Raw genomic sequence first — 16,344 nt, 5'->3', positions numbered from 1 at the left:
CCTTTTAGAGATATTAATATTTAATATGTATTTTTATGTGTATTTTAAATCGAGAAATTAGCGAATATATTTTATACGCATGAGACTCGAAAAACATCTTTCAGATACATATAATTCACTCTAACATCGTATCCTGTACCAAAATTTGGAGCCTCAATTAATTGCAACTTTTTTTAGGTTATTATTACATTTATTTTGAAATATTATATTCCCTTAAATAATCACGACAACACTTAAAAATAGCTTGTAGTGAAATCCTGACGACAATTTTATAATTAACACAACTATTATGTCTTTATTATCTAAAATATAAATATGTTGAAGTAATAATAATTTATAAACGAAACACATTTTGAACTTTTATAAATAAAAAATAAATATTTGAAAATTGAATTTTAAATGTGATAAACTTATTACAGATATAGTAAAAATTAAGCATAAAACTAAACTAAATATATCCTAATTAATATAATATGTGAATCGAACAATAGGTAACAATAGTTTTTAGAAACTATAATTAGAAATAAATAAAAAACAATTAATATAATTATGGTAATTTAGAATTTACAGTTAGGAGGAGAGGTGGAAACGGTGTCAGTCCCGTGTTTGTGACAACTGCAAACGACAATTTTAGCACCTTATATTGCATTAACGTCCGAATTCCCAATAACGCGAGTCCTTGACTCTGTCTACCGATTTTCACACCCCACAGAGTTGGGACTTGCGATTTTCTTCCTTCGTTCCACTTCCAAACATATCTCTCCAACCTCCACCTTCCATTCTACTACCTCTCTCTCACTTTTTCTCCTTCCTGTTACAAGTACCATCCTTCTCTTCTCTTCATTTTCTTTCGCTCTTATTTTACATGCATTTTTCTTTCCATGTTATGCTAGCTGCAAAACGGCCTATTCATATAAATTTAACATCAATCCATTTCCATTTTTGTCATCTCTTCTGTTCCATTGCCTGTTCTATTCATATATACATACAATTACTTAGGTCACTGTATGGAATCTGTAATGTGAGATCAAACAAACTCACTGTGTTACCCGGTTACTATAATTTCTGTGTTTCCTTTTCTTTAGTTTCTAAACTATGATTTGTTAAGACCGTTTCTCTTCTTTTTCTGTTGTTCTGAAACTTATTTCCAGATTATTGAGGGTCCATCTGTGCTTGTTATATATGCCTGAATTTGTGGTTGCGTCTTCTCTTGTCTCAAACTGGTTGACTTGTATAGAGGGAATGATGAAATATGATATTTTTTCGGCCTTTAGACTGTATACGCCTGGTGGGAAAATGGAGAAAGAGTGATAGATAAAATAGGATGAAGGTGATAGATTTAAAAATTCGAGTGTGAAAATAGAGAGTTGAGGAATCATGTTCTTTCCCCGTTAGAACATGCCAGACTCTTTTAAGGCAGGTCATGTTAGCAAATCAAGATTTATGGTTGATTGTATTTTCTTTCTGTTTCTATACTTTCAATACATCATTCTGAATTTCTGATACTGATATAATATCTACCACGAAGAAAATTTGAAACTTAACTGCTAATCATAGACAAGTTTACTAACAGGTTGAGATAGTTGGTTATTTGTATCCCCCGTTTTGTAAATGAACAAAGTTGTTAAATTAAATATCATTGTGAATTGCATATGAAATGAATTTTCTATTTGAGATTATACACACACATTACTTTATCATAGACCTTGCATCGAAAATCCTATTTTGATGACATTATTTATGCTGTATCTCCGATAGGAGCTTGTGCATAGCAGAGACCTACACTATGGGTTCTGCTAACGGACTGATTAACGCAGAGAGGAAACAGCCTCTATTTTCTTTTGGATTGATATCGGACGTGCAGTATGCTGACATTCCTGATGGTAGGTCATTTCTTGGTGTTCCACGTTACTATAGGCACAGCATTCTTGTGTTGCAGAGAGCAGTAAAACATTGGAATACTAATAAGAACCACAAGTTTGTGATAAATTTTGGAGATATTGTTGACGGATACTGTCCAAAAGATCAATCTCTTAACACTGTAAAGAAAATTGTTAATGAATTTGAGATGTTCAACGGACCAGTTTATCATTTGATTGGCAATCACTGCCTTTACAATCTGCCTCGGAGTAAGTTACTTCCATTATTGAAGATCAAGAGTTTTGGAAGCCATGCTTACTATGACTTTTCGCCAGTGCCAGAATATAGATTCGTAGTCCTTGATGGGTATGACATAAGTGCAATTGGCTGGCCACAAGACCATCCAAAAACATTGGAGGCCTTGAAATTCCTCCGGGAAAAGAATCCGAACGATGACAAGAACAGCCCGACAGGTTTGGTGGGCCTCGAAAGAAGGTTTCTTATGTTCAATGGGGCTGTTGGAAAGGAACAAATGGAATGGTTGAACAGTGTTCTTCAGGAAGCAACAAAATTGGAACAGAAGGTAGTAATATGCTGCCACATGCCTCTAGATCCTGTTGCATCATCCAACGAGGCACTGCTATGGAATTACGATGAAGTAATGAATTTGATACACAGATACACTTGTGTAAAGTTGTGTGTATCTGGACATGATCACAAGGGAGGGTATTCCGTTGATTCCCATGGAATTCACCATAGAGTTCTTGAAGCTGCCCTGGAATGTCCTGCTGGCACGGATTCGTTTGGATATGCTGAAGTTTTTGACGACAAAATATCACTTTATGGTACGGGCAGAATGCGAAGTAAAGACATTTACTTTCATTCTTCAGCAGATTTGTAATGACAAGATGTTGATTTTTGTGAGACACCTATTCGTTAATTGGATAATATTGTGGTCCTCGGGCAAATCCAACCCACGTGGAATTAACTTTCTAAGTAACGGAAGTGGAATTACTTGTATGAGTTAGCTAACCTCGGAACAAGTTCATGAATCAACGGCGTTCTACTTGAGTGTTTCCCTTGTTTCGGAAAGAGACAAAGATTCAAAAAGCATTAACAAAGACTGGAGGTTTCCTAATAGATGATTTATCTGTCAAATTTTTTATTGGTTTTGTATAACTATTAGGAGGCTTTTCTAGACAAAACTCCTCTAACTTACTGTAATAATCATATTATTTTAGAACTTTTGTACAATGAAACTGCAAATTTGACTGCTTCCTATCTAAGCTTATCACCTTACTTCGCATCGGATGGCTCAGTTCATCATAATTTGACACTTTTATTATTTTTTTACTTTCATAGTATGCTACTCAAATGATGACATCCTAATCACATATATAAAATTATCATGGGGAAGATCGTGCTCTACATTGTGATGGAACTTAGTTGTACTGAAGATAGCTGACTATTAGGAGGGAAAAACAGGTCCCTCTTGATTTATTAATGACCATGATGAAATATGTAAACCTGCGACGTTTTTCTCACGCGCGTGTGTTTGTGGTGACTCAATCACTTTGAGGAAGAAGAAGCCTTTCCCTTTCGCTTCTCAATATAGAAGAACACAAAGAGAGCCACTACGGAGAAAGCACTGAAACAAACGGAGCAGATATCAAGGGAAGCGTGGCGCCCGCTGATCGAGTTGATCTCAAACAAGTTGCTGCTCTTCTTCGCGTCTGTCGTCTGCCCATAGGCCACTTCCTCGCCGTTAGAATCAAACACGTAGGCGCGTACGAAGTACGTGGCTTTGGGCACGTCGCGCTCGATCACCCACTCGAACCTCTGCACGGTTCTGTTCGAAGCGTCGTAGGGTTTGGCCACGATTTTGTGCTGGCATGTCTTGTCCCTGGAGAGTTCGTCCACGGTCTTTCTCCACGCGCGGTCCTTTTGGCTGATGGGCGCATAGCACAGCTTCACCTTTATGGTTTTGTAGGCTGAGTCTGTCCCCGATGGTAAGGTTTTGTTCAGAGCCCATGTCACGGTGATTTTGTCTGTTCCAGCCTCCAGAACTGCGTAACCATTAACACCATCAGATTGGGTTTAGCATCAAGGAGAGTGAATTTCACAACCCAATTCATAAAATCCATAAAGAATTGAAATTTAAGAATTTGTGCAGTTTTTCTTGATTCAAATATAGAGTTTGATGAAAGGGGGGGTATCTGAGAAGGGATGTTTTGACTTACCTTGTCCCTGCTTGGGGGAAGCTGTGACATCAAGGGTTTTTTTCAGGGAGGAAAAGTGAACTTTCCCATAGCAACTTCCAGCTAAACAGAAAATTAGAAGTGATGCTACCACAAGGCTATGTGCTGCCATTTTTTCTCAGTTTCAGCTAGCAAGCTTTTCTGATAGAAAAGTCAAAAGAGAGTACAGAAATGGCACTTGAGAGAACAGCTAAGAATTGGAGAGATATTCTTAGAATGTGAGTGGGGATGCACTGACTTCAAAGCCTTTATATAAAGCCAATTTTCATAAAATAATGGGAAATCTAAACAAATTGAATTTTGATAATCGATAAGGAGAAGTCAAAGGCCTATATGCTCAAAATATAGCATAAAAGTAATAGCGGAAACAAGCAAGTGGTAGATACATGATTTGAATTTTGAAAAAATGATATCCTTTGAACAGTTTGAAAAGCCATTGAGACGCTGCACCAGGTGATTTGATTGTACTGATGCAGTTGGTTTACACGAGTGTACTTGGCCATTGGCAAAATTTAGTATACTTTTTATTGGTTGACATTGTCATTTCTGCTTTATTTTTTCTTCTTTTACCCAATTGCTTGGAGTTTACGAGGGCCACACGAAAGTACTATGAATATACATTTTTAGAGGTTTGCCCTTGTTTCCCACTCTGTTTCTCTTCCAACTTCTTATAAAAACCAAATACCAGTGTCGACATATCACGCTTTCTTATTGAAAAGTCCTCTCGGTGAACACATTTTCCTATTATTATACTTTCTAACCGCTCTTTATATATAAATCTAAAATTATAAAAATACCAATAACTAATCAATGAATATAAAAATAAAATAAATAAAAAAGTTTAGTATTGAGATTCTATTAATAATGTTTAATATTTGTGTTTGTCTCCTTATGGCTGAGAAGGGGCACGCAAAATACAGTGCGTAGTGGGATTGCGGACTTAACGTAAGCAAAGCAAGAGCTATAAACTTATAAACTAACTTTCATAATTATTTCTTCAACTCACTTTTCTATTTTAAGTAGGCTTTTCAAAAGTGAACGCACGAGTTACTTAAATTTCAATTTATTGATTAATATAATAAATTAATTGAGGTGTGGTTAGATGAAGATTAAATTGTAGGAAATGATAAGTATCATTAATAAATATAAAATGATAAAGTAAATTAATATCTAATTATGAATTGTGTGTAATGGTTTGTATAATAGTTATATTTAGTATATAAATAAATAATTGTAATAATTGAATGACTTTCATTGTTATCTTTCTAATTCTTTTTCAATAGAAAAAGAAAAAAATTAAATTATGATTGAATGGATTATAGACATAACCTAATAGATATTCATTTTAAAACAAACTACATAATTCTTTTATATTACCAAATAAAGAAATGTATTCAAAAGTTTTTCTCATATATTGCTTAATTGGTTACTAATACTTATTCATAACAAAGTTATTTCTTTTTAAAAGGATAATGTTGTAGAGCATAATTTGATTACGTTAGTCTTACACCTACGTATATTAGTAGTACGTAAAATAAAAAATATAACAATTAATATATTAAATGAAAATTTTATACATTAAACAATAAAAAAAACTATATATATTGTTTTTGGTAAAAAAACCTTAAATTTTTAATTTATATAAAAAGAATTATTTTTATATTTAAATTATTAATACACATTATAAATGGAATTTTGATATTAGTTCTTTATAATTAATAATTAATTTTAATGATAATTAAAAAATATTTATTCATATTATATTTAAAAGAAGTATTTTATATATAATGTTTCAAAAAAAATCTAAATATCTTTTATTAAAACTTTTTCTTAAATTTTATAATTAAAACTAGTACAAGACCCGTACTATACTATGAAGGATCTAACATTCTATTTTAATTGAATAAAACCATTAAAATGAGACATTACAAGTTTGATAATTCAAAATAATTAACACAACAATTAACCTAGAGTATAAATACATTCATTGGAAAAGAAACAAACATAAACGAACAAAAAAATATTTATTATCCTATGATTTAAACTGAGTTTTACTACATCCTACATGCATTCACTCTTGTATCATCCCCTCCTCACACCAATGAATGTTCATTATTGCAAAAAGAAAAAAAAAATATACAAACAACAAAAGCAAAGTAAGGATAAGTTAATGATAACTTTAAACATATATAATTTAGCTACATATAAATAAAATTTCCACACAGTAAGTTATCATACCCAAGTTAGTCATTCATCATTTCAAAATTACAAGGAAATTTCATTAACACATACAAACATAAGCTAGAATCAATTATATGGATTTATACATTGACTTGGACATAAGAAGTCTTGCACCTATCATAAAACCTCTTAGTGAATTACAGCAAAGGTTTTGGCTCTACTTGGCCTAACAAATTGATAAAAATCCTTCACAATAACCTCAAATGTGAGGTCTCACCTCTAATCCTGTCACAATAACCTCCTTCAACTCTTACCACCTAGACTACGATAATTTATGTGAGTTTATAAGCCTAGTAGAGTATAGGATGACTTTTGACTAACATGTATCTTAAGTTAATGCATAACACTAAATTAATAAGATTTATACTTCTTCCTTAGAAGCCAAAAACTCAAACAATCATTCAATTCAAAATTATTCTCATTCCATTCCATTGATCCACTTTCACTCTCTTAAAGTCATCACACTTACTTAGAACACAATTCACAACTATTTTCACCAACATTTCCACTCCATACATTACTTGATATCATAGTATAACCTTCTCAAATGAAATTTCAAATATATCATAACAAAATTCCACAAGGTCTTCATACCCACAATCATACATACATAGCTCATCACAACTTTACTTCATCCATACTAAACAATCTCTCATACAAAATTAATTTTAGCCATCATTCATCAACATACATGTTCATACATATTCATATTCAATAATGAATTCATCATAGACAATTGTAACAAACATACCTTATCATACTTATTTTCATCAAATTATTCCATACAACTCAATCCATCACACCAAAACATACAACATAAATGTTCCTCAATCATTCATCATTCACAATACAAACAACATGCATTCTTGACATTTAACATCACACCTAATATATATATATATATATATATATATAACTGTGTATAGAAGATTTTGTACAAATATACAATATTCGTTTTTGTTAGCGTTGACAATGTTTTTTAAATATAAAACGAAAACAAACGAGGAAGGTGTGTCTTCAAACTTGTAGTGCAATTAAGTTTTTGTCCTTTTTCTACTTGTGAAGATGCAAAACTAAAACTTGTTTCCGAAAAAAATATTTTTGTCAAGCTACTTTTGAAAGATTTAGAATGAACTTAACAAAAGATGCTTGAGAATATCAATGTTAATTATGGTTGATTTTTTGTTGATGCTATCTTTTATGATGTATTGGGCTTTTCACAGTCCCAAACCTTTTTGGGTGTTGCTCCCTCCACCACCACCCTATACTTCCTCCACCTCCCCACATTATTTTAAATACAATTATATCCTTAAGTTAAAAAGATTTTTACTTTTACCCTATTTTAAATAATTTGAAACCCTAATTTTACTTTCCCAGCACCCACCCACGGAACTCTCTTTCCCTTTCCCCATTTTTGTTTCACCTCCCCACCTCCCGCACTTCCATTCCTTTTTCTTCCCAGTTTTTTTTTTGGTTTGAAAGCTTTCATTGCCGCCGTGGTGTAAAGGAGCGTCGTCGCCGTGGTGTGGAGGAACATCGAGGAACGTTCATAGCATCAACCAGCGTGAAGAAGTATACATTAACGGAGATGTAACCTAATAAAACAAACTCTAAAATAAAAAACGTAACTTTTAAACGGATGTTGACATCTGTTTTTCCTTAAACGGATGTTGACATCCGTTGAAGGATGTCACCTCCGTTTAAAGGTTATGTTTTTTATTTTAGAGTTTTATTTCAAGGTTTATTCGAATACGAGGAAACACTCCACGCACTGCACCACTCCACGCACTGAACCACGAGAAGGAGACTGCTTGATAATTATTTCTACCACCACCAACCTTTGCAACTTCTAGTATCTCACAACGACGAAAGAAAGAGAGGAAGACATATAATGTTAAAATGAAATAAAAGTATTTTACTCATGTAAGAGACTATAATAGGTTATTAATGAAATAGGTTGTGAATGGGTAAAATTAAAAAATAATAACCCTAAAAATAAAATTTTACTGAAGGACAAAATAGTAAAGGGGAGGTGGAGGGAGAAAGGTGTGGTGGTGGAGGGAGCAACACCCAACCTTTTTCTACCTGACAAATTGAAATAAAAATCCTGCAAATATTCGCTTAAAGAGTGTTGTTCCCTCCACCACCACCAAATGCTTCTTACATCACCTCATACCTAATTTGAACTTCCAATAAAACAGATGTCAACATCCGTTACACCTTTAACGGATGTCAACATCCATTTCACCTTCAACGAATTTTGATATCCATCAACAGATGTGACCACATCCGTAAACTAAAACATTAAAAAAAACCTTAACGGATGTGGCACATCTGTTTAAATAATAATATAAAAAATATTATAATAATTAATTAAATAAATAATAAATAAATTAAATTAATTATTATTATTTTATTAAATAAAATAAAATTAATTTATATATAATTATGTAATAAATTTAAATTAAATTAAATAATATTTATATATTAATTTAAAATAAAATAAATTAATAAACTAAAAAAGAACCCTTAACGTGGTACATACGTTTAACTAATAATATAAAAAATATTATAATAATTAATTAAATAATAATACACAAATTAAATTAATAATAATTATTTTATTAAATAAAATAAAATTAATTTATATATGATTATATAATATATTTAAAAAAAATTAAATAATATTCATATATTAATTTAAAATATAATCAATTAATAAAATTAAAAAAAATATTAACTGTATTAACGAATGTGGCACATCCGTCTAAATAATAATATGAAAAATATTATAATAATTAATTAAATAATAGTATATAAATTAAATTAATAATTATTATTTTATTAAATAAAATAAAATTAATTTATATATAATTATGTAATAAATTTATAATAAAATTAAACAATATTTATATATTAATTTAAAATATAATAAATTAATAAACTAAAAAAATCTTAATAAATGTGGTCACATTCGTTTAACTAATAATATAAAAAATATTATAATAATTAATTAAATAAGAATATATAAATTAAATTAATAATTATTATTTTATTAAATAAAATAAAATAAATTTATATATAATTATGTAATAAATTTAAAAGAAAATTAAATATTATTTATATATTAATTTAAAATATAATAAATTAATAAACTAAAAACCAAAAAGAAAAAGAACCTGATGTGACACATCTATTTAACTAATTATATAAAAAATATTAAATTAATAAACTAAAAAGTAAAAAAAAAAAACCTTGAACGGATGTAGCCATATCCGTTGAAGTATTTTATCTTTAACGGATATCGACATCCGTTGAAGAAAAAATGTAAAGATGCATGATATTTTAAAATATAAAGGATAATTTTGAAATTTTTAAAAAATGTGGTGGTGCAGGGAGTAATGTAGTGGTGTAAGGAGTAACCCTCTTGCTTAAAGTTTGTAAGTGGGTTTTAAAACAATAGGGCCATATGTAAGGGTATTGCTCCCTCCACCACCCCAAGTACTTCTACACCTCTCCAATATTTTCTTTTATTCCAAAAATACTCTACATCTCCTCACTATTTTCTTTTATTTCAAAAATACCCTACACCTCCCCACTATCATCAACAATTTTTCTCTTTCTCTCTCTGCATTAATGGAGCATTATCTTTCTCTTTCTCTCTCTACATTAATGGAGCATTCATATGACTTTGATTTAAACTTGTGATATATTGCAAAATATAAAATTGAGAGGAAACTTCAATATTAGTGCTTCTACCACTTCCATTTTATAAACTTAAAGGTTAGATGCAAATACAAAATAATAAACATAATAATATTAATAGTAAATAATATATTATTATTATTATATATTAACTTTATAATGACGAAAGAACTAAATAAATATTAAATCTTTAACAAATAACTTTTCTTTTATATTTTAAGTATTTAATAATATTTTTATATTATTTATCTAATAAATTAAATACTTTATTCAAGTTATTTGAGTCAAACATATCGGTAAGTTAAAACATAATATAATGTTAAAAATTATAGATATTAAATGTAAAAAAAAACACATATATATAAACATTTTTCTAGAAATTTAGAACAAAATTTTACCATTTATTAAGTGATTTGAAAAAAAAATATATTGAACAATGAAAATAAGATTGAATCAAGCTTATTTAAGGGAAAGTGTAAATAAAATTTTGTAATATATCACAAGTTCAAATATGAACCATGTGAATGCTCCATTAATGTGGAGAGAGAAAGAGAAAAATTATTGAATATAGTGGGGAGATGTAGGGTAATTTTGAAATAAAAGAAAATAGTGGAGAGGTGTAGAGTATTTTTTGAAATAAAAGAAAATAGTGGAGAAATGTAGAATATTTTTTGAAATAAAAAAAAATAATGATAAGATACAGGAGCACTTGGGGGTGATGAGGGAGCAACATCCCATATGTAAACATATGTTTCTTAGCGCAAGTTACCTCTTCTATATTATGGACCAAAGGTATAAACCCAATAAAACAATCACTTATTTTGAGAAAATGGTAACAGATTTACAGATTTAATGCACAATTTGTAGAGGCATGATTTACAAATATATCAAAATTGTCCTAACATTAAAAAAAAAACTAATGTCCTTTAACAATTAAATTTATAGCCGCAATATTCTTAGTTTATTTCTTTTCAATATTTATTTTAAACTTGGTAATATATACGTAATTTTGTACAAGTTATAACTATAATTTTGCTAACCCATGATCTATACGGTTGATAAAATGAATGAAGTAATCTAAAAAAGGGGAAATATAATAAAAAATTGACAAATTGTTTCCATAACTTTTTTTTATCAAATACTGCTAAAGAACATATGTTAAATTAATGTTGCTCAATTTTTTTTGCTGATAAGATCGAGGTTATTGTATTTAGTTTTTTGTAGACAGTTTTCATGAACAATTGGGTAAAAATACACATTTCTTTTTATAGTTTTACTCAATAATAAATAAAAAAAGGTAAGAGAAGCCTGCCAGTAATGGACAAAAGTTGAATCTCTTCACATATCTTCGCAAAGTAACGATGAAGCTTCAAGTATAGGATTTGATGAAGAAACAAGAAAAGGAGGTGATGCACCTGGACTCTCTCTTAATTAGTCCACTGTAAAAGATTTTACTCTAATCTCTTAATTAGCCACTAATTAGCACTGGCGTTTCCTCAACTAAAATTTTGTATAAGTTCTGCTCGTTACCACATTAATTCTTCATGCAAATTCAGTCATCATTCTACTCTCTTTCTGTCTTTTGTCCGTAAAATAAAATATACATATATACAAGACAGCCCCAGCGCCGGCCAATTCTTTGCATCCACAATCAAAACTGATGTTTTCTATGTTTCTGTCGATCTTTAAAACTGAACACCCCAAAAACTAAAACCTACCACAAAATTATAACCAATCTTTTACTCTCCTCACACTTAATCTTAAGCTCAGAATTAATGGATCGAAGGTCGAGCAGACAAAGCAAAGGGTCTCTAAGCCTACAAAAAAAGATGGCGGAGACACGACGTAAGGAGAAACCAGCGCCGGACCTCACGGACTTTATGAACGACATGTTTTTTGGAGCAGTAGATCACGTGGACAACAAAACCTACGACCTCACAGGTAGTAAAGGAGTGAACGTGGACGAGGAGGAGGAGGACGACGAAGGGTTCGACGACAGCACTAGAAGCAACAGTGCAAGGTTGACGCAAGAGTGGCTGCAAGAGGCACGACTCATCGTGGGTTCCTCTCCTTCCCGCGGTGGATCTCCGAGTCGTCTTTCAGGGTCCCCAAGGTTCGCAGCACCACAACCACCCTCACCCCTTTCCTCATTGGACCACAGAGACTCTCTCTCTAGAACTAGGTCTGCACGAAGGTAATCACAGTATTCAAGCAAAATCCTACAAGACTAACTCGTAAATCTTTCATTCAAGAATAATGTTTTAGATCAATCACGTGAAATAATAATGATGAAAATGGTAATGACATTGATGATAATCATGTGAATGGAGCAGATACAGAACAGGGGTAGGGATCAGTGACGAGATACTGTCAAAAACAGCCAGACACACTCGTAACAAATCCGACACTTTCGCTCAACCCTCATCGGACGAGGATGGATCCCCTGCAACGGCGGTTCACAACTGGTTCTCCAACATCCTTAAACCGACCAATAACAATAACACACAACACACAACTCCTTCTCCTCCCGATAATACCCTTTTAACATCTCTCCCTCCACGTCAGCCGCATCCTCGAAAGTCACGCTTCCAAACGGAGCCCTCTGCTGCGCCTCACCCGCAGGGCATCCAAACTCCCAACTCCAGGCGAACCTTCAAGACTTCTGCTCCGGAGAATTCTCCTTCCGATTCTGTTCCTCTTTCTCCGCCCAGGAACCTCGTCGAGTCTGCTCACCGGAGGACAATATTGTCTTCGACGTGCTCGCGGGAAAGGATGGCGCCGAGGCATGTTGCTGCAAAAGGAGAGCAAGCATGCCTCAACGGCTTCCTCAAAGAGCAGAGGACTTTGCTGCACAAAATCTCCACCGGAGAGTCCCATGCAAATGTGCAAATCGTGCTTTCTGGGCCTTCCAACGGTTGGTGATGAGAGTGCCTTTTTTTTGTGTGTGTGTGTGTGACGTGGGAGCTTTGGAGAGTGATTGAATTTGTCTTGTGGCGGTGCAGGCACGGCGTCGATGGTGGCTGCCATTTGCCACGCCTGGCTCTTGGATTACCGGCAGAAAGAAAAAGAGGGTGGCATGGTGGTGGTGCCTGTCATGAATGTTAAGCGCGGCTCCATGTGGAAGCTGAAGCAGGCTGCGTGGCTCTTTCACCATGCTGGTCTTGATGCCACTTCGTTGCTTTTCATTGATGAGGTGCCTTTGCAATCTTCAAAATTGATTCAGATTTTACCCGCCTTTTCGTTAGTTATGGCATGAAAAATGTTATTCGACTAATAACATAAATGGTATAGAATTAATACGCATAAAAGTAAAGGTTATTTCCTTATCCTTATCATCATTTTAAGTTTTAGTTCTTACATGAAAAAGCTGTTAAGTTTCAGTCCCATGTAGGCCTAGGTGTTTTGGCCTATGAAACTAGGGAATAAATTTCAAATTATATGAAAATATATCAAAGTTGTTTTTGCATGGACAAGACTTTAACAATGAGTGATGAAATAATACATGTTCCATACTACTTTTTAGCTTTCATTTGTCAGATGCATATACAGTTTATATGCATGTACATTTTATAAGTCTTGATTTTGTTTATTTGGTATATGATTTGATAATTATTTGGATTAGACATCACTGAAATTATCTCTCTCCTTATGATAAAGATGTTTGGACTTTGGAGGACATTGTACGTATGATTAGTATAGTAAGCTGAAGCTTGATGTGTTTTGCTTAGTTTGGTGAACTGACAGTGAATTTGTTTGCAGGTGGACATGGAAAGCCTTTTGATGACTGGCCAACTGAGCGTCCTCGTGGTTGGACAAGATGTCCTGAGCACTACTGGCGAGGTTGGATGATCAATTATAGATGATCTGAAAATTAATTTTATAAACAAGTTTGATCCAAAGGCAATGTGCCCAGATGAACTTTATAATTAACTTTATCTGTTGTTTTGATTTTCAAGGTTGGATCCCAATGCACAGTGGTTACTGACAATTACTGTGAAGATGCCTATGATTTACTTGAAAACCCTGTTCTGAAGAAACTATTGGTAAATTTATGGTGATCTTAGTTTGCAATCCATTAATTTACTTTATGGTTCCCCATATTAAAAGATGCTTCTGAAAATTATTAAACACCGGTTTGGTTTCAAGTGACTTTGGTGTTGCTCATTGAATATATTTATTTTGCAGCTTGCCGGTATTCTGCTTGACACACAGAATCTAAAATCATCTGCAGCAATATCGATGACAAGAGATGCAGAAGCAGTCCAGTTGTTATTGGCTGGCTCAGTCCCAAATTACAGATATGCATTATTCGATCAATGTCAGTTCATATTTTTCAATAGTTATTGTAATTTTCTTGATTATTAAGTTAAACTAATTAATAAAGTTGTTTTTCTTCTTTGAAGTGATCCAAGACCAGGGAACTGCTTCTTTTATCGAAGCTTTGAACCATAGTTACGGGAAATCTCCGACTGAATGTAAGTAATATTTATTTAACCTTTCATGATCGGTTTTCTAAATTCCAAAATATTTGAGCATCATGTTTATGAAATTATAAAATTCAAAAACCAGTAAATCTTTGACAAATATACTCTACTTGTTTGTTAATTCTTTTGATTGGTATTTTCTTCAAGATGTTGGAGAAGGAGTGAATCTGAACTCTACAAGTTAAAAAAATTATCTTTTGACATCAAATTAAGCACATGACAACGTATTCTAAAGTAATATAGTTATTAGAAGAAATATGCTTTTGTAAGTATAAAGAAAAAAGAAAGGTAAGATAATGAACATAAAGCAGTTGTATGATTTTAGCGGACCCCAAAATATCATTGCTCCATGAATTAAGAATGTCATCATATGCTTTCAATTTTCAATAATGTCAATTTCCACTCTCAAAGGATGATGTAGATTGGGATTAAACGGGATTTTTCTACTGATATGTTTTTTTTTTTCTAAATTAGTGATGAAAAGTGAAGAAGTAAAAAAAGAAACGAAGGGAATTTTAAAATAGAAAATAAAGTTATTTGTATTAGCTGGAAAAAAAATAGTAAACAGGAAGCTAATTTTCTTTCTGCGGTACCTTTTCTTTCTTTTCTTTACAAATTAGCTAATCTAAAGCACCAAAATATATATGATCCGTTCCTAGAACCTGAAGCGAAAAAAACAAAAAAGATTTTATGTGAAGTATCATAAAGAGGAAGGCAGTGTTGTCCAATTGTTTTTTCAAGTACAGACGCGGTAGAGTAATCAGTAATTACTCTGTTAATGAAGATAGTAACAGGAGTTTTCCATAGTTTTAACATTATAATATGGTTAACTATAGGCGATATATCTGGTTGAAATGCCTCTGATATTTTGCAATCTATTCTCTCTAATACTTGTTCTATTCTTGGTAAAATTGCAGGTGAAGAAAACAGTGAAGGAAAGACGAAGAATAAAGTTCGCGAGAGAAAGTCAAGCTCTGTATCTGATCGCGAACCCACCATATCAAGTTCAAAAACAAATTCCTCCGACACAAGAAGTTCTAAAGCTTTCAAGGTTTCCCCAAATCCAGGTTGCATTTCCTTTTATTTCCTTATATTCTCATTATGGCTTTTTAGTTGTGTTTACATATTTTGGACTCTGATTTTATCAGCGAAGTTCCTCCACTTAATGAACACGTACTCAGTAATTGACCTTTCCATCTATGAATATATGATGACATAAACTATTCTTGCAGTCAAACTCGTTACGCCACCTTTGCTATCTCCTTCTCCAGCTCCAACACCACAACATGCGGAAAAGGAGGCCCCACGTGGCAAAAACAAGTTCTTCTTGGCAAGGTGGTTTGGTTTTGGTTCAAAATGAATACGTCTCGTCCATCAATGCCATTGCCAATGGCAACTTAAATTTTGCAAATTCTTCCTGTTAGCTCTTTAAAATTTATTAATGATTTTTTACTCCAATAGCCATCTGTGAAAGTACTTAAAATCACTACTATATCTTCTTTTATCCACGCAGTTCACTTCATCCTAATTTGGTTCGGCATGAAAATAAATAAATTTTGGTCAAAAATTAATTTCGACCATTTCCAAATAATTCAACTTACCAAAATTTTATACAAAATTGGTTTTTAGTTACTGATACAAGTTAAGAATCTCTTAATAACTGTCATAAATTTATGCTGGCGTTTTGGTGACTTTGCCGGTTAAACTATTACCTGAGTTAAACAATAACATCTGGGCCTACCCAATATTTTTCTTCGATAAATCAGCCAAAGTCCCTGGCCGCATACTTTTGAATC

General features: G+C 32.4%; 3 protein-coding genes across 3 annotated transcripts; 2 read left to right on the top strand and 1 right to left on the bottom strand.

Moving 5' to 3' along the window:
- The first annotated feature begins 702 nt into the window (after window positions 1-702).
- Window positions 703-3,078, top strand: LOC108334577 (manganese-dependent ADP-ribose/CDP-alcohol diphosphatase). The gene is made up of 2 exons (XM_017570442.2): window positions 703-820; window positions 1,759-3,078. Exon 2 carries the CDS (start codon window positions 1,787-1,789, stop codon window positions 2,759-2,761), a length of 975 nt encoding a protein of 324 aa, XP_017425931.1. The 5' UTR covers window positions 703-820; window positions 1,759-1,786; the 3' UTR covers window positions 2,762-3,078.
- A 101-nt stretch (window positions 3,079-3,179) lies between these two features.
- LOC108334587 (high-affinity nitrate transporter 3.1) lies at window positions 3,180-4,350 on the bottom strand. The gene is made up of 2 exons (XM_017570454.2): window positions 4,101-4,350; window positions 3,180-3,926 (listed from the first exon to the last, which is right to left on the bottom strand). The coding sequence occupies exons 1-2, from the start codon at window positions 4,228-4,230 to the stop codon at window positions 3,430-3,432; spliced, it is 627 nt and encodes a 208-aa protein (XP_017425943.1). The 5' UTR covers window positions 4,231-4,350; the 3' UTR covers window positions 3,180-3,429.
- A 7,288-nt stretch (window positions 4,351-11,638) lies between these two features.
- LOC108329308 (uncharacterized) lies at window positions 11,639-16,072 on the top strand. The gene is made up of 9 exons (XM_017563472.2): window positions 11,639-12,258; window positions 12,398-12,978; window positions 13,067-13,257; window positions 13,824-13,904; window positions 14,021-14,107; window positions 14,250-14,382; window positions 14,468-14,539; window positions 15,466-15,615; window positions 15,781-16,072. The coding sequence occupies exons 1-9, from the start codon at window positions 11,840-11,842 to the stop codon at window positions 15,906-15,908; spliced, it is 1,842 nt and encodes a 613-aa protein (XP_017418961.2). The 5' UTR covers window positions 11,639-11,839; the 3' UTR covers window positions 15,909-16,072.
- The last annotated feature ends 272 nt before the right edge of the window (window positions 16,073-16,344 follow it).

Source organism: Vigna angularis, chromosome 1, assembly GCF_016808095.1.
Source record: "Vigna angularis cultivar LongXiaoDou No.4 chromosome 1, ASM1680809v1, whole genome shotgun sequence".
Taxonomy (NCBI): domain Eukaryota; kingdom Viridiplantae; phylum Streptophyta; class Magnoliopsida; order Fabales; family Fabaceae; genus Vigna; species Vigna angularis.
Note: the sequence above shows the minus strand (reverse complement) of the source record. Positions and strands in the feature narration are given on the sequence as shown.

What these genes read in the sequence shown, in the direction of transcription:
- LOC108329308 (XM_017563472.2), top strand. Translation starts at nt 11,840, where the DNA reads ATGGATCGAAGGTCGAGCAGACAAAGCAAAGGGTCTCTAAGCCTACAA. An exon ending in AGAACTAGGTCTGCACGAAG is followed by an intron (nt 12,259 to 12,397) that starts GTAATCACAGTA and finishes TGAATGGAGCAG; the next exon opens with ATACAGAACAGGGGTAGGGA. An exon ending in TCCTGAGCACTACTGGCGAG is followed by an intron (nt 13,905 to 14,020) that starts GTTGGATGATCA and finishes TTGATTTTCAAG; the next exon opens with GTTGGATCCCAATGCACAGT.
- LOC108334587 (XM_017570454.2), bottom strand. Translation starts at nt 4,230, where the DNA reads ATGGCAGCACATAGCCTTGTGGTAGCATCACTTCTAATTTTCTGTTTA. An exon ending in TTCCCCCAAGCAGGGACAAG is followed by an intron (nt 3,927 to 4,100) that starts GTAAGTCAAAAC and finishes ATGGTTACGCAG; the next exon opens with TTCTGGAGGCTGGAACAGAC.
- LOC108334577 (XM_017570442.2), top strand. Translation starts at nt 1,787, where the DNA reads ATGGGTTCTGCTAACGGACTGATTAACGCAGAGAGGAAACAGCCTCTA.